Below are 17,661 nucleotides of genomic sequence, written 5' to 3'. Positions count from 1 at the left end.
TACGTACTCTCTCTCTCTACTCTCTCTCTCTCTCTCTCTCTCTCTCTCTCTCTCTCTCTCTCTCTCTCTCTCTCTCTCTCTCTCTCTCTCTCTCTCTCTCTCTCTCTCTCTCTCTCTCTCTCATGCCGTGCAAAGATCAATACATATATATACTATAACTTTTGTGTTGTATTTTAACATATGATTGATATACAGTATGTAATAGTTTACGAAACACCAAACTTTTGATATAAAATAAAATGACCAATCAACCTCATTGATCCTATTTTGAAGGTCCTGTTTCTTTTTATTTTGAGTAATTTTATCGAACATTCTTCTACGTACCTTTCAAACTTTGCAATGATGAACGATTAAGTACATTCCTCTTGGTGCATAGTTCTTTTTCAACAGAGGGACTTGAACTTAAAAAGAACCTGATCGATCCGAACTTTTTAACCAATTTATTTTTTTCTTTACTTTTCTTAGATCATCCATATATATGAGCCGTTAGCAATGCATCATATGATCATTATCATATGATATGTGTGGCTCTTGTTCAAGTGATAGTTAGTATTATTACTATCTATATATTATTATTTGTTATATACTGTACGGTTGCTTTTTTCTCTTTTATATAGGGTAACGAAATATTACAGAGATAGGATTGCTTGTGTGTTTTTGGGGTCGTCCACTACCACTCCTACACTCATTTGTCTCATGCGTTTGTTTCCAGATGGACTCACGTGAACTTCTTATATTTATTGTTTTTGGTTTATGTTTCCCAATTTCCACGAGTTTGACAACGACGATAAATTATTGTTCATATAAGTTTTAGATCTCAACCATTGTAGTTCGAGTTAAACAAATTTAACCAGCAAAAGTACGTAGCTGATCCATATATCGGTTATCTAAAATTTATGTATAGATCTCAACTATATAGTTATATTCTTTATCATTATTTCTTACAAGTTTCTAACCATGTCATATCATTTTTTAAATTCTTAGTACTGCAATAACTAATGTCACCAATATTCAAACCGTTGATTGCCTCTAAACATTGGACATTTATTTCATGCACTTGCCCTAAATTGTATACATGCAGTAGGGTCTATTTCCCTTAAGGGTTTTATTAATTCTATTAAAAACTAGTAAATGTGAAAATTTTAGTAAGAAAGAATTTTTTTAATATCTTCCAAATTTATTTTTTCCAGCTAATAACTTTATTATAAATCGTTTGACATCGTTTACAAAAGGTGCAAGAAAAGTTGGACATGAATGATACAAATTATATTCACTAGAGCTCTCGAAAGAATATTTTGCTAGAATTTAAACCCCCCTCCCAAAAAAAAGTACTCATCAATTACATTCATAAAAATTAGGTTTGTTGATTATGCATAGAAATGCTATTTTAATGTCAAAGAGAGATTACATTTAAACCCAAAAATAAAATTAAGAAAGAGAGTTCACGTATGTTGACCTATTGCATGTTTTATGAAAAGCTGGCTCTCGACTTGAAAGAATATAAATTCAATAGAAAGAGTAAAAAAGAAAAAATTCTATCTTTTAACGATAAATAATTATAATTTCAGATTCATGTACTTTCATCTCAATAAAAATACATATACAGAAACGTTATGTTTTTATAAGAACAATGGAGAAATATTATATGATCATCATCCTAATCTATCTTAAAATTTCATAAGTTAATAAATCTCTCTCTAACGATCGATGACGATTGATGGAGATGGTCTAGGTCTAGGATCGAAATATTGGAACTGGGACGTGGCCGTCCTCTGGCTATGGGAAGCAGATGCGGAGGTGATTTGATCCTAAGGTTGATCAAGTAGTATTGTAAGAAAGGATCAATGTCTTTTTTTTTCTTTTTGGGGTTTTGCGGAAAACAAAGAAAAATAAAGTTAAACCAAAAAAACAGTACTGGTTGGTGGCTGTCAGGCTGTATGATATAGTTTTAATTCAACTTTTACTTGTTTTTCCTTGTTAATACCATACTTCCTTTTTAATACATATTTTTTTCTTTAGTATCTTATACATCAAATAGCACACGAATTAAATAATGATTTATCCATATCTTCTAAATTACTTCAAATTAGTTCTACTGTTAGTGATAAGTTGATATACGTACATATATAGTCATACACATATACACAAACATTTGTTTGTGCTCGTGGCCTATTGCCTTTAAAAAGGGTCAAACATAGTATAGCTTGAATCCTTTTTTACTTGTCTTTGATCTCTCCTAATCTCTCGTCTTCACTCTCTTTTTTTTTGTGTTTCGTCGATCTCTATCGATCATGGATTCGAATGTTCATTACACTATAGATCTCAATAATGAAGATCAACCTTTTTTCTCTTCTCTTGGATCCTCTCTTCATCAAAATCATCATCAACAACAACACTTTCACCACCAAGCTTCGTATAATCCCTCATCTTCAATGTCACCATATGTTTCCTACTTCCCTTTCTTGATCGACTCTCACCAAGGCCAAGATCAAGTATATGTTGGGTACAACAACAATACTTTTCATGGCGTTCTTGATCATACCCATCTCCCACAACCTCTCGAGGTATATTTTTAAATGAACTTGTATATCAGTGTTAATTCTTGATGATCTTGGAGAAAGATCTATTGTATTTGTCTATATATAGTTAGAAAATCAAATTATAATTAACCCAAACTTGTATATGAAAATTTCAGACCAATAAGTTTGTATCGGATGGTGGTTCAGCATCAAGCGATCAAATGGTGCCAAAAAAGGAGACACGACTTAAACTGACAATAAAGAAGAAAGATAATCATCAAGACCAAACCAATCTTCCTCAATTCCCGACAAAAGGCAAGACGGGAACTAATACCCTCAAGTGGATTTCTTCAAAGGTGAGACTGATGAAGAAGAAAAAGGCAAACATTACCACCACCGACAGCAACAAACAACATGTTAATAACGACCAATCCTCGAACCAAAGCAATCTGCATGGGGATCATGATCATCTCAAGAAAATCTCAACAAATGATCAGTACAATATTATTGTCAATCAGAATGGTTATGATGGAAGCAATGATTGCGTAGTTAGGATTTGCTCCGATTGTAACACAACCAAGACTCCTCTTTGGAGAAGTGGCCCTAGAGGTCCCAAGGTAATCAACCACATCTGTTAATTAAAATATATATGTCTAGCTATGTTTAATTCCATATTTTATACTTGATTATAAGCTCTTACATAATTAACGTCTCTTTATAGTACTAATTAATAGCAAAATAATATTCGAAAATAAAAAATCTCTAAACAATTTACAAGATCACTAACTATATATATTTTTGTTTTTGTTTTGTTATTGTAGTCTCTTTGTAACGCCTGTGGAATAAGGCAAAGGAAGGCCAGGCGGGCTGCAGCAACCGCAACCGCAACCGCATCCGCAATCTCTAACATATCACCACCGCTCCTAAAGAAGAAGATGCAAAACAAGAACAAGAGATCAAATGAATTTCATAATCTATCCTCTCCTTCGGCTAAGAGAGTGATCCCAGTGAAGGAGACCACATCAGCCAGGGATTCGGTATTGTCATCCTCCTCCTCTTCAGACAAGTTTTATTTCGATGACCTAGCAATACTCTTGAGCAAAAGTTCAGCTTATCAGCAAGTATTCCCTCAAGATGAAAAGGAGGCTGCCATTTTACTAATGGCTCTATCGTATGGAATGGTTCACGGATGATTATTTCAATTGAAACTCACTTCTTAAGAAATTAGGGAACCACTCCAATCAAGTACTATAAATCATACCATAATATCTCATAACTAATAGTATCTAGATTACTTGTTAGATTAAAGTTTGTTCTTGCGGTGATATAGTGATGAGTCCAACTTTATGATGATAAGAGAATGTTTTGGGTTTAGTAGAATTTTGTTGTAAGGCTTAATGTTTCTATAATAAAGCTTGATATCACGATTCACGAGAATGTGTTTGTTCTTGTTCATTCACATGTTTATTGTGTGTTTTAAGATTTGAGAGTTGATATAAGAATTACTTTAATATATTTTAATATCTCGTCAAATAATTTATTTAATGAAAATCTTGTTAGAATGTAAAAAGTTTGAAGCAAAGATCGTACTTATTATGGCTAAGATTGATATTGAACTCGACCACCATTATTTCTCAATCAAGACAATATTTGTAATCAAGAGATATCGGATTTCGAATTCTCCTGAGTAAAATTGTAAGAAAATAAAAGTTTTGGGAACGTTTAGTAAATAACCCAAACTAAAGGGGTTGTTTACAAACGAATTCTTCTACTTTTCCGGCGAAATAGAAACCAAAAAAAGAAAGGCGAAGTCTTTGTGTTGTTGATTCATGTCTCCGACGATGACATCTTTACGATCCCCCAGCTTCTCGCGTTTCACTTCCTCAAACTCTGCTTCGATTTCTCACCCAGTTGAGATCCGACAATTACTGTATTCATGCAATGGATTCTACGGTCTGTCATCTTCTAGCTCTTCCTCCTCCACTACTTCTTCTTCTTCTTCTATCGGAAGACTAGTTTTCTCATCAAGGAAACAGTTTCTCTCCGTAAAGGTATTCAATTTCGTACATTTTTCTGCTGGATTTCAATTTTAAGGCTTAAATTGGAGAACCCTTGATCCACTTATTGAATATCTCTTAAAAGTCTCATGTCACTTTGTAGTCAATTGGGGAATTAGGCTATGTCGTACGTGTTATTTGCTCTTTTATGTAGTCTTTTTTGGTCCACTGGAAGAGATGTATACTGTAAGGTCTCTCAGCCACAGAGACGATTACATCAGTCTGTGTTTAAAGTTCATACAATGTTACTTTGATTGAAGCTAATTTGCGTTGAGGGATTTTTAACTAATGTCTATCTTTATGGGTGTTTGGTGTTGTAAATATAGAGTGTTATTATATTTGTGGCTAAGAGCTGAAATATATATATATGTGTGTGTTGTGGCCTGTGGGATAGGTCCAAGCGTTAGCTGCTGAAACCGGACAGCCAAAATGGTGGGAGAAGAAAGCAGGGCCAAACATGATTGACATTACCTCGACTGAACAGTTTCTGAACGCTTTAAAAGATGCAGGAGATAGATTAGTTGTCGTAGATTTCTATGGAACTTGGTGTGGTTCTTGCCGTGCAATGTTCCCAAAGGTAACTTTCCTTTAGCTACTTCACCATGTTATCTTTTCGTATATACTCAATCATCTCTCTTTTCATTCAATTTAGGTGTCTTGAACCTTAATGTTTCTTGAGTTTTTTTAAGTCTTGAATGATCAGCTTGCTTCTTTCTAAAGCTGAGACTTTGTTCTTATTCTTTTCTAGCTATGCAAAACGGCAGCAGAACACCCTGAAATATTATTCCTTAAAGTAAACTTTGACGAGAACAAGTCTCTCTGCAAAAGCTTGAACGTCAAGGTGTTACCATACTTCCACTTCTATCGTGGCGCTGATGGCCAAGTCGAATCCTTCTCATGCTCTCTTGCCAAGGTCAGTTCTTGTTCCAGCTGTCTTTAAATTTCAAACATCACTTGTCTATCACGAAAGCAGAGTATATGCCAGTTAGCCTAGTCTAATAAGCTTCTGCAAACATTATGCAGTTCCAGAAACTGAGGGAGGCGATAAAGAGACATAATCTAGGAAATTTCAGTGACTACTCTTCTTCAGTTTCTGAGAATGTTGAAGATTCAAGCGTATAATTAATATCTGATTCTGATTGATCAAAGATTCTTTTGTTTAATGGCTTCCCTGTGTATATATGTTAACTGCATTTTGCATATGGTGCATAATAATTTTTGTACATAAACAATACTCTAACTTCTAGTTCATATAAGCTCATCTTTGATAACAGGCCGCTTTAGCAGCTTCCCTAATCCGAGTTCACTGGGAAGTGCTGGGTTTCAAAACTTGGTTAGATAACACACTTATCCTAATCACTTTTTTTTTTTTTGTAGATAGATTCTAGTATTAAACAATCTCCAAAGTCTATTGACTTTTGTTAAAAATCAATGTATGTGTATCTCGAAGTCTATATTAACGAATGAAAGTAACAAAAGCTACATATATATCACACTTTTACGAAATTGCTTTAGCTGCATTTTCATCTAAGAAAGCATTTTTTCTTCACTCGAAGAAAAAATAACAGGAAATTGAAGCCTTAGGCTCACGAGCTAACTCCTGTAACATCTCAAGTTTCTTATCTGCAGTAAAGTAATTGTATTTCGTCGAGAAATTTGCCTTCGTCAAATGTTTGGCATTTTTAGAATGTAAGTTGCAACTTGTCTCTCTTCTTCACGTTGTCCATTGTAACTACATATTTGCAAATGTATGTGTATAATAAAGATTCGGTAGAGATATTAGAATTGTATATTTACAAGATTTATTCATAAAATTAAATGTATATTTATTATTACATCATTTTATTGGTTTGGACTCAAGTATCCAATTTAAGAACCACGCCTACGAAAGCTAAATCTTTTATGGTTCGAATTTGAAAAAAGCGAGAAAACAAAAATTCTGTGAATTCTCCATCTTTAACGGTCACAAAAAGAAAAAAAAAAAAAGAGATTGAGTTTTGGGACGGCGTTTCACTTCGCCGTAGTGTTCACCATGTTCAAGAGAGACGACTACCTTCGAACTAATCACGACGCCGCCGCCATTTCCAAGTGGCAGGTACTCTCTCAAGAAACTTCTCTCAGATTCCAAGAAATTTAGTGATTCCCGGTTTAGGGTTTTGCTCGATCTTTAATTCCGCTAAAAATCCTTTCGAGATCACTTGAATTCGAATGATGTCTTTTGGAAAGATCCCATTTTTAACTTTCATTGATGTTTCTGGGTTCGTTATTCTGCAGGGTATCGCCCGATCCATGCTTTTGCGTAAACCCATTTCGGAAACTGCAGAACTGCGGAGGACTTATGCGGACTACTCCTTAATCTCTCGAGATTTAGGTCCAAAGGTCACATTTTTATCTTCTTCATCACATTTTCAACTTGTATTCTTGTTAGATATCAGTTAGCTTTAGTGTCGTCAAGTTAAGATCTTTCTTTTATGTTGGAAAAACACATTTTTCAATGTTAAACTTATACTTGAAGACAGATTCGGGTAGGAGCCAGCGATAAGGAAAATTTCAGAAAGGGGAAAGATTGTGTTGGTAGATACAGAGTCCAAGGAGCATTTCCGGGTCTGTCTGATCTCGGTGTAGGTGTTATCTGTCATGACCAGGGACGAAAAGATGCCAAAGATGATGATGTTCTTTTGGCTAATCTTGGTCAAGCTGAAAGCATTAGGTATCGGCTCCGTTCTTATGGTAGATCTATTGCTCAGCAAGACTTACTCAAGAAACTTGGTGACAGCGTGTTTATGAATCCGAGAAAGTCTGGTCTGTCTGAAACGATTCTTCCTGTTACTCAAAAGAGAACTAGCAACAAAACAGAAGAGAACAAGCCTGATTCTGTAGAAGAGATAGAGATCAGTTCTGATGCAGCTGAGAAGGAGAGCAATTTGCTTCCATCTATACTTAGACTCAGCCGGTCCAGACCTCAACCGGTTTCAGAGACACATGATGACATAGTTGATGGGTCTGATTCTGCTTCTGGTTGTGGAGTCTTACTAGAAGATGGTACTACTTGCACTACAACTCCAGTCAAAGGAAGACAGAGATGCACAGAGCATAAAGGGAAAAGACGCATACCGTGTGAAGTTCCTACCACAAGAGAATGTGAGCAAGCTGATGAGATATGTGGAGTGATTTTACCTGATATGGTACGTTGCAGAAGACCACCTGTTTTAAGGAGGAAACGATGCGAGGATCACAAGGGAATGAGAGTCAACGCCTTCTTCTTTCTGCTGAACCCTACAGAACTTGAAAAAGCCGTCAAAGAGGAAAAATCCAAACCAAAGACATGTACAGGCATGAACCAAGAGGATTCCGGTTTGAATCTTTTATGTGAAGCTACAACAACTAATGGTTTGCCTTGTACGAGAAGAGCCCCTAAGGGAAGCAAAAAATGTTGGCAGCACAAGGATAAAACTGTGGACCACAGATCATCCGAAAATGTTCAGTCAGCAACCATAAGTCAAGTAATTTGTGGTGTTAAGCTGTACAATGGATCGGTATGCGAGAAAGCTCCTGTGAAAGGACGGAAGAGATGTGAGGAGCACAAGGGGATGAGAGTCACATCTTGAATTCAAAGCACTAGAGTAACTCCTTTTGTAAGTACCTGACCTAGCAGGTTTGGTATTGGTAAAATTTGTTATTTACCGTATCATACTTTAACTCTAGATATCTTAGATTGTATGACTTAACTACGTAGGTACGAGTTCATCGAACTGAATATGCTTTTCTGTTATCATTGTCTCTGTAATAAACTAATAACTTTGTTTCTTTCGGCCAAAATCTAGAAGATGCTGAACTAGCTAAAATACTCTTATCTGTAGTTTCAGCATATCAACTATTGTGTTCTTGATTTCTTTCTCATCAAATTCACCATTGATACACGTCTGTATTGAGTAAGCATCACTCTTGAACTTAATGGACCACCTTCTCGTTTTTTGGCACATTTGCTTTTATCTACATGTTCTGTTGTGTTGTCTTGAGTTTCTTGACTCTTGAAACCATCAGTGTCAACTATGAACCATTCTAAGACATGGCAACCAGAGAGGTTCCGTTACTTAGAATCCTGAACAGATATAAGATGATGAGTACGCATCATTTCAACCTGCAAGATAGATCTGAGAAACTTTCTTCTGCAATTTGTCTTTTCAAGTTAAGAAACCGACGACATGATTATTATTTCGAAATCCTGAGAATCAACAATCTGTGTCTCTCACTATTTTGTAAGGTTAGATACATTGGAAAGTATTCAATAATATTCCTGAATGAAAAATTAAAGTATTCAAGTAATTCTATAATTACATAGAAGTCCTCGAGTTTTTGACTGGAACTCTGGCACTGTTTATTTGGAGGAATGCTAGCTTCAGTTTCCTCTAAGGAAAAAATGGAATGTACAATCTCTTACAATAATCTGTGGTTTAAAACACCACAAAGAATTAGACCACCTTAAGGGTGATCTTGGAACTAGGTGAAAACGTTCCTTTTGCGTGTCGTCACTGCTTCTGCCTCCATTTCTTCTCGCGGTGGGACTCTTAAGTGCAGCTTCATAATATCATATACTGTGAATCCTATTGCTACAGATGGTACAACCTAGAGAAAACCAGAACAGAAAAAAAGTCTATAACTCAATCCTCCATTATGGGAAGATTAAACAAAGAAAAATCTATGAAACGACTCTCAAACCTTAAGGTAATTGATACTAAGCCCAGAGAAGAGTTGCTTCCAACCTTCTTCTCTAGCAATCTTGAAAAGGGTTTGCATTGTTCCTCTTCTTCTTGTTTCTTCCTTAACGGCTGCATATAGTCTCTCAACCTGGCAGGGAGTCTTGGTTTAATACTACTAAGGATTATTTTGTGTGAAGATTCAAGGATTTGTTTGAAAGAAGCAGAACCAGATCAAACCTGCATTTGTCTCCTGACAACATCAAGAGGGTACGTTAAGGTCTGACCAAGCAATCCAGCAACCGAGCCACATACGAGTTTCAGGGAAATGTCTTTCTTATGTTCCGCAGGGACATGACGTTTCATCTCTTCATAGAAGTAGAACTTCAAACCAGCATAAGGGAAGATCCCATACAGAGAAGGAGCTGATCACAAACAACCAAAAGAAAGATCAAATCCTTTTTGAGTCTTAGAGAAGGAGAGGATCTACCAGATCCAAAGATATGGTTACTCTGTACCTACACCACGATATAGGCCACGGAATCCAGATTCCCTGTATGTCCTCGAGAAACAATCTACAATACCTCTGTACACAATGTGTTCCAGGGGAACAACAGTTTTTGCTTGCGCCTTTGCTGAACCAACAACCTGCACTGCTGAAACCTCTATGAGCCTACTTAGGTTCTAGCTAAGGAGGAGACATAAAAACACAAGATATCTGAAGACGATTACCTGATAAGCCAGCTTTGTCCGGACCAGGTCAAGAGGATAAGTGAAAAGAACCGCGGTACCACCAGCGAATGATCCGGCTACAAGATCAAGCAATGGACCTCGGGTAGTGTATGGGAAACCAATGATGATCCATCTCCTGTATTCCTCATAAGCCATGTAATGAAGAGCTGCATAGGGAACTATCCGAGCAACACTTGCGCCATTCCCTCTATATGAAAACCAAAAAGAGGGTAAACAATCTCATCACTCATGACTGAACTGAATGGAGCTCAAAACGCATCTAAACATACCGGTAGAAACCCATCAAACCTTCAGTTTTGCCAATCTTGTTGATTGATCCTACAAGTCCTATCTTTTTAAACTCCTCTCTTCTGGTCTGAAAAAGATCAATACTTTCATAAGCTTCTTTGATTCCGGAGGTGGTGTAACAAGAATAAAACAGATTCCAATTGAGAAAACAACACTAAATGTTCTCTAGTTTTGATGCTTAGTTTCATGACTCAAGTAAACCTAATTGAATTTGGTTACAAATCAATCTTAGCTCTGCTATTTCTAGCAGAAACACTACAAAGCTAGATAAAATCGAAAAAACAAAAATCCCCAAATGATTGGTACCTGAAAAAGAATTTTAATTCGCTCAAGTGGAGCAACGGCGGTTTTAGCAATACCGCCGGTGACGCCGCCGGCAATAAGCTCCTTAGCGAACAAAGGCATCGAATCAATAATCCCGTTCTTCTCTTCGCCCTCCGCCATCGAAATAGAGGTAGAGAGAGAGAAAAGATTAGATACAGGTTTAATTGGATCTTCTTCTTCGGCTTCTTGTTTTACTCCTCCTTTTAAGAATCTTTGTACAGTTGAAGTAAACAGAAGAAGAAGAAGAAGAAGAAAAAAAAAAGAATTGTTCCTTGTGATCAATCAAAGACTTGTTCCTGTCTGATTCTCACCTTCCCCTGCAAGTTATATATATAACTCATCTTTTATTCTCCGTTTAATTAGTGCAAAAGTTTATATGATTTTTTAATTTTGATTTCTGCTTTTTTCCTTTTTTTTTTTATGTCTTGGAAGATTCCAAGTTGAGACGATTAATGTTCAACTTTTCCCTTTATTTAATGTCTTGAACACTTTAAACTTGTGCAGATTCGACTCTGAATTATTTATTTCCGAACGAGTAAATACAGATGATCAGTCAATTTTGAACGAAAAGCAATAAACTTATTTATTGACAATTACCACTTACCAGTCTAGATGATCATTAACAGATAAGTGTATACTGATGCTGGTCTTTTGAAACACAAGAAATACAAGATCAATAAGAATGTGAAGGGTTTAAGTCATGCTAAATTTAAGTTCTACAAGTAGAGACTTCTCCACCGGAATTAACAAAATTTGTGTGTACATGAAAACTTGGTTGTTGTGAGCTCTCGAGACTAGTCCTGTGGAGGAATTACTTATGTGCCTCGATGACCTTTGAGTAAAACTCCCATGACTCGTGTGTCTCTGTTATGGCAGTCTGACCAAATGGATTCTCCGCGACAAACTTCTGAACATTCTCTGCATCTGCTAATCTTTCAAGATACTTCCTTAGCTCACCCTCAGGTCCTGTCACAAGAAATGAAATATCATTGTGTCATTGTTCTTGGTATTTTATTGAAAGAGAACCAATGTGTGTCTCCATTAACTCTTTCTGCTTCCTGTTGAGTAATTTAATTATGTAAAGACTAACCCAATGCAGAATCTTGATCATCCGTGTACTTATACGGGCAAGGGAAGATTCCAGTGTGTGGCTAAAAGAGAGGAAGAGCAATACCAACCAATGATGAGGTTAAAAATTTGACATTGAATGCATAAGTCTATTCGCAGGTGCTCGAGTACTTACAGGATTACACAAGGCCTTGTCGGGGGAATCGTCAACTAGCAAAGTGTTTGTCTCATCGTACTTTCGCTTTCCACAACTGACGCATGTCCCAAAACAGTCCCATACTGTTCGTAGATTCTTGAGGAACAGAGGTTTATCGTTCTTCTCCTGAGTTTTAAACTTCGTTGTTGTGCATTTATTCTGATCCTGTGTACATATGAAGACTAGGATTTGTGAGTTCATTAGCTGGTTTCTGGACCAATAATTAGAGTGAGTTACATAGCTCGTATGTACACTAAATACCGCATAGTCAAAGAAAGGCCGGTTACATAGCTCATAAAGATTGTATATTGTGTTGTTACAATGTCAATGTCAAGTGCATTTCCCGTAATCTAGTTCTGTCATATGGAAACTGCATTTCTCATCTCAATATCTAGAAAATAGCTCATAGAGGTTGTAGAGATCACTTACAAAACAGAACAACAGATTCCTTGCATAGTTTCTCATGAGAATGCCGACCATATAATCCAACCCACTAGTAAGAGGAAAAGGTGAGATGGGATTAATTGAGGAATTGAACTTCATATATGTATAAGACACCTATCTAATCAGTTCAGGAAGCTTACATGCGCCTAGAGGACCATATCGCTACATGAAATCTCTCAAAGCAGAAGTCAAGAAAACTGGACAGAAAAGGCCTCCTGAAGACTATAGAAAAAATTAAAAAATAAAAGACAAAGGAATTACTTTGTAGTCAAAAGACGCATGTAACAACTTACAAGCGACCACATAGTTGATTCTTTACCTGATCTGTATGATACTTTACCATCTGGAATAAATTGACCTGTAAACCCCTGCACTATATCTCCGAGTATTCCATTCAAATCAAACACCACTAATTTTCTAGTACGACCTTCACAAGAGCATCTAGGTTCACTTGTTTCTGATGATGAAACTCCTTGAGCCTTATTATTTTGCACTAAGACAGAACTTGACAAAGATGCTTGAAGCTTTTCCCTGTCAACTTCTGGTTCTTCATCTTTCCTAATTAAGGAAACATCATCCTTCTCGTCCATATCATCAGTTTTATGATCTAAAGAATTTTTCTTCTTGCTCTTCTTTGTTTTGACCTCAACCTTGCTAGCACCTTCTGCTCCCAAGGCATTCTGATCAACTTCTCCCTTTTCATCTTTTATCTTTTTACTATCATCCTCCATATTGTCAGTTTCATGATCTATTGAATTTTTCTTCTTCTTGCGTTTCTTTGTTGTGACCTCAACCTTACTATCATCTTCTACTCCGAAGGCATCCTGGACAACTTCTTCCTTTTTATCTTTTTTCTTTTTCTTGGAAATTTTAACATCCTGGACAATTTCCTTCTTAGTTGCAGAATCTTCAATGTTACTAGCCATATCCATACTGGCAATCTCCCCATCACAAATTTCCACACCTTCTCGATTTGATTGATACAACAAACTGTCACTATCCATGGTGGCTACTGATTCGCAATTTTTTTCCTTTTTTATCTTCCTCTTATGTCTTTTGCGCGGAACATCACTAACACCTTCTTCTCCAAACATATCCTGATTAGATTCAATATTTTCATCTTTTGTCATTTCTTTACGTTTTCCAGATTTCTGAACTCCACTTTTCTCTCTGGTTACAGATTTTTCAGTTTTACTTGTCATATCCTCTCCCCCAAACTGTAGTCCGGCATTTCCATCACAATTTTGCATGTCTTTTCCCTCTGAATGATCCAACAAACACTCTACAGATCCTGATGGCTCAGGGACTTCCATGTCTGCAGTTTTGTGATCTGCAGATGCAGTTTTATTCTTCTTTCCTTTCTGTTTTTTGCTCCTTAAATCACAAACACCTGCTCCAAGAACGTCCTCTTTAACACCATTGTTTTCATCTGTTTCCTTCTCTTTAGTTTTTCCGAGATTCTGTAAACCACTTACCTTCCCAGTTACAGAATTTTCCCTATGAGTAGCCGAATAACTAATTATCCCACCATTACCATCATTATTTTCCACACACTCTACTGACCCGCTTTTCGTGGATGTTGGCAAAGAATTTCCTAATGGATCACAGACCTCCACTGTTTTGGTCTTCCTCTTCTTCTTTCTTTTGGCTTTAGGACTCTGACTTTGGGCCACAGTTTCACTGAGTTTGACATCAGTGCATTCTTGTTGTTCCACTGTATCATCCTTGGATTTTGGACAACTACTTATCACAACACTAGCAATAGATTTTTCCTCTATACTCTTCGGTTGTGATCCTTCAGCTTGAGAAGTAGTATTGTATTTAACTTCAAGAACATGCTCTTTAACTTCAGTATTCCCATCTGTTTCCTTATTCCCATCATCATTTTCCACACACTCCACTGACCCGCTTTTCGTGGAGGTTGGCAGAGTATCTCCTAATGGATCACAGACCTCCGCTGTTTTATTCTTTCTCTTCTTCCTTTTCTTGGGTTTAGGACTCTGATCTTGGGCCACAGTTTCACTGTACTTGACATCACTGCACTCTTGTTTTTCCACAGTATCATCCTTGGATTGCAGACAACTATTTATCACAACACTAGCAACGGAGTTTGACAGAGTGTTGGGTGGATGCACTTGGTATTCGTTGGTGATTTTTTCTACATCATCCAACATTTTCTCTTCACAGGAAGAGTCCTCTTTCTTCTTCCTCTCTCTCCTTTTTGATTTTTTCCTACTGGAACCATTCTTATTAGCATCTGGTAGTGATTCTTCTCTTGTTGACAAAATTGAGTCTGTATGATGTAGTGTAGCTGCAGGTAGTGTAGATACACGATTCTCGGATAACTGGACTTGATCTTCACTGGTGGATTTCTCTGTTTTCCCATCTGCGTTCCCATTCTGGCTACTGATATGAGATTCAATATTCTTCAACTCACTTTCCTGTTTCCTTGATTTCCTCTTCTTTTTCCCCGATCTCTCCTTTTGCTTATCACTCAATTCAGGATTCTTCTGACAGTCATTTGAATTTCCAATGTCTGAAACTGTAACAGGCTCCATGATTTCTTTGATTCACTCGGAAATCAGCTGCAGTGCCAAAAAAAATCAACCGAAACGTTTCTTAAGTTAAGCAAAAGTGATGACTAACAGAAAAAATTCTCAAGTAATTAATTTAAGATGCCTCACATAAAAATAACCAAACGCTAGCGCTAAAACATCATTTGAAAAGTGAGCCATAGAGAGTATGCATTCAATGTGATCCAAACCATTCCAGCCAAAATTTTATCACAAGAAAAAATATGCACATTCTAATACCATTTCCTCATCACAAGATGATTGGCACTGTTCTAAATCCCACAAACACTGAAATAAGCCATTAACTAGAGTATCACTGCATCAGAGAGATAGGGGAAAAAACGAAAAAATGCCAGATTCAATCGACATGCGAATATACAGCATAAGTATTGGTAACCCAACTGCAATATCAGCTAAAACTTATATACCCTAGGGTCAGATCTTAAATTCGAATTTGGAAAACAAAAATCACCCTGAAGAAGAGACGAACATGGCAATACATTAAATTCAACCCGAAAGTAAAACAAGTTAGTGTCTCAATACCAACCGACCACCTCGTCGGAGAATTTTCCGGCGGGTGCTTTATACAAAGAAGAGCAGAAGAAGATAAACCTCGAAAAAAAATTCAAATTGGCGAAGAGTGTCTCTGAACTTTCATGAGAGGCGCGGCGAATTCGAGAGCCAAGGGTTAGTTAAGCTCCTCACTCAACCTTCGTTTGTGTTACGGTGCTCCGCGCTAGAACTAATAAACCGGAACGGTTTAAATTGAAATCTTATCGATAACCATGCCGGTTTGCAAGAATGACCACTAAATTAATTCTTAAATGACTAAGACGACGTTTAATACCCAAAAAACAAATATGGCTGTCGACCAAAAAAAAAAAAAGAAACAAATATGGCCCATAGATTTGGCCCATTTAGAAATAGACAATATGGACTTTTCTTATTATATAGATGACAGATGCAAGAGCCATGCAAGTCTCAAAATGAGCAAACCAACATCCTTCTAGGATGATTCTGTTAATCAAATCAAGAATTCGATGTCATATTAAAGTTTCTAACTCACGGTTAGTGACTTACTATATACAAATTGTAACATGATTTAAGAAATCGCAAAGTAATTTTGTAACTCATAAAAGTTTTGGATTTAATTAAGCTACTTGCATTTATTTGACCAAATAGAAACCCCATACTGTATATAATTTGAGACCCTCAAGATTGTGATGAGGGTGATGTTTTTTTTAATCTTATATATAGAGAGATGATTGTTTTCGAGTCTCTTCAGTAAAATGAAATCTGAAGAAGAAAGGTCTTATGTCTGTAAGGAGATGTTCTGAAAACAATTGTTATTTGGTTTATTGTATAACTATAAGTGTAACTCGATATTTGAAATTATCTGTCAATAAAATCTTTAAATCAACTTGAACATAAAAAAAAACCAAAGTTGCACGCGTAGCAACAATTTTAATCTATCACATGTTTTATCATAAGCACATCCGAAATACAACTAGGCAAACTGGAGTTACTCTAATTAAATCGGAGACAGCTAGATTGTAACGTTGGTCTTCTTAAATTTGGATTCGTTATCATTACAAATTACTGAAACTAACATTAGAGATCATCAAACTGTACGTACGTAGACACAGCTATTTCTTGTATATATCACTGATTTTGATTTTAACCATGAAGATTATGGTAGTATGGTTACCAACAAGCAAGATAACCCAAAAGAAAATAGTTTAAAATGAGATTACTCAGTGTGGAAAAAGATTTGGCGATTCTTCTCATTTTCGAAGTTTCATATTCAATAGAATAGAATTAACCATTCAATAGAAAATTATTGGTCAATCAATACGTGAGTAGATTATACAATACATAAATATACACATACGTGTGTTCTTCTTTGTGGGCGTATGAGAATAGACAGACTGTCGTATTTTACCCCTTATACATTTGTTTTTTCTTTCTTTTGTATTTTTAATTTATATTTTTGGGCATGAGAATCAGTGTCCAAGTGGAAGCTATTAGCTATGTTGGTTGATAATTCAATTTTCTAATATATGTGCAAAAGTAAAGCTTTCACCTTCATTTTTCTATACGTATATATATATATATATATATATATTGAAGAGTACCCATTCATGCATTATTCAACAATGATTGAAGATCATAATAAAGTGTACTAGTTCTAAGATATTATTACAAAATTTACAACTTGACTTACTCCATGTGTGTTTTTTAATTCTCGAGGCACTTTTGTGTTCTTGATTCTATTTTACACCTAATCTAACAATTGTATTATGTATACAGCTATTTTACATATAAATTATACAGCCATTGCTGTTGAAAAATTAATGGAGTCCCCCATCTGTTTTGACAAATCCATTTTTTTCACAAGTTCCAAGACTGTATGATGAGTATAATAATTCTAATCAATTACTTCAGTTTGGACTGTTAATAATGCAAGTGTAAATTAAACATCAAAAATTTATGTTGGAAACCCAATAATAATTAAGAAGCAATCTAATGATTTTTATTCATCATATTTCCATTGAGTATACTACATAGAGTAGCTATACACACAGATATTTATTTAAGTTACCTCGACCTTCTTCCTATGGTCTTATGCAGATTGTCGTCAATTCAAAAGCGTATTAAACAAATATTTTCAAAAATAATTAAGACTTTTAAAAACTGACTAGTTAATTAACGGGAAATTAAAGTAAGAGTCAATATATCAAT

The 17,661-nt window shown here is 35.9% G+C and overlaps 5 protein-coding genes across 7 annotated transcripts; 3 read left to right on the top strand and 2 right to left on the bottom strand.

The window, feature by feature from the left end:
• Positions 1-2,239: 2,239 nt before the first annotated feature.
• Positions 2,240-3,948, top strand: LOC17880868 (putative GATA transcription factor 22). Its single transcript, XM_006283929.2, has 3 exons — positions 2,240-2,564; positions 2,696-3,136; positions 3,341-3,948. Exons 1-3 carry the CDS (start codon positions 2,292-2,294, stop codon positions 3,710-3,712), a joined length of 1,086 nt encoding a protein of 361 aa, XP_006283991.1. The 5' UTR covers positions 2,240-2,291; the 3' UTR covers positions 3,713-3,948.
• Positions 3,949-4,186: 238 nt separating this feature from the next.
• On the top strand, positions 4,187-5,849 carry LOC17878208 (thioredoxin-like 2-1, chloroplastic). The gene is made up of 4 exons (XM_006284434.2): positions 4,187-4,570; positions 4,971-5,153; positions 5,325-5,489; positions 5,600-5,849. Exons 1-4 carry the CDS (start codon positions 4,349-4,351, stop codon positions 5,696-5,698), a joined length of 669 nt encoding a protein of 222 aa, XP_006284496.1. The 5' UTR covers positions 4,187-4,348; the 3' UTR covers positions 5,699-5,849.
• A 669-nt stretch (positions 5,850-6,518) lies between these two features.
• LOC17877583 (protein EFFECTOR OF TRANSCRIPTION 1) lies at positions 6,519-8,425 on the top strand. The gene is made up of 3 exons (XM_006283748.2): positions 6,519-6,671; positions 6,851-6,955; positions 7,096-8,425. The coding sequence occupies exons 1-3, from the start codon at positions 6,609-6,611 to the stop codon at positions 8,182-8,184; spliced, it is 1,257 nt and encodes a 418-aa protein (XP_006283810.1). The 5' UTR covers positions 6,519-6,608; the 3' UTR covers positions 8,185-8,425.
• A 438-nt stretch (positions 8,426-8,863) lies between these two features.
• Positions 8,864-10,938, bottom strand: LOC17878083 (mitochondrial carrier protein CoAc2). Its single transcript, XM_006284019.2, has 7 exons — positions 10,621-10,938; positions 10,296-10,381; positions 10,006-10,213; positions 9,792-9,921; positions 9,514-9,698; positions 9,296-9,424; positions 8,864-9,202 (listed from the first exon to the last, which is right to left on the bottom strand). The coding sequence occupies exons 1-7, from the start codon at positions 10,756-10,758 to the stop codon at positions 9,077-9,079; spliced, it is 1,002 nt and encodes a 333-aa protein (XP_006284081.1). The 5' UTR covers positions 10,759-10,938; the 3' UTR covers positions 8,864-9,076.
• Positions 10,939-11,195: 257 nt separating this feature from the next.
• Positions 11,196-15,624, bottom strand: LOC17879335 (dentin sialophosphoprotein). Of its 3 annotated transcripts, none has more exons than XM_006282487.2 (7): positions 15,532-15,624; positions 12,666-14,931; positions 12,487-12,568; positions 12,332-12,395; positions 11,882-12,067; positions 11,729-11,789; positions 11,196-11,604 (listed from the first exon to the last, which is right to left on the bottom strand). In XM_006282487.2, exons 2-7 carry the CDS (start codon positions 14,902-14,904, stop codon positions 11,450-11,452), a joined length of 2,787 nt encoding a protein of 928 aa, XP_006282549.1. In that variant the 5' UTR covers positions 14,905-14,931; positions 15,532-15,624; the 3' UTR covers positions 11,196-11,449. The 3 variants fall into 3 exon arrangements, with proteins under 3 accessions (XP_006282549.1, XP_023634825.1, XP_023634826.1); XM_023779057.1 differs by lacking the exon at positions 15,532-15,624 and adding an exon at positions 15,463-15,519; XM_023779058.1 differs by lacking the exon at positions 11,196-11,604 and having other exon boundaries at positions 11,882-12,084.
• Positions 15,625-17,661: the final 2,037 nt, after the last annotated feature.

Source organism: Capsella rubella, unplaced genomic scaffold (genome assembly GCF_000375325.1).
Source record: "Capsella rubella cultivar Monte Gargano unplaced genomic scaffold, Caprub1_0 scaffold_7, whole genome shotgun sequence".
Taxonomy (NCBI): domain Eukaryota; kingdom Viridiplantae; phylum Streptophyta; class Magnoliopsida; order Brassicales; family Brassicaceae; genus Capsella; species Capsella rubella.
This window is presented reverse-complemented; position numbering and strand designations above follow the sequence as displayed.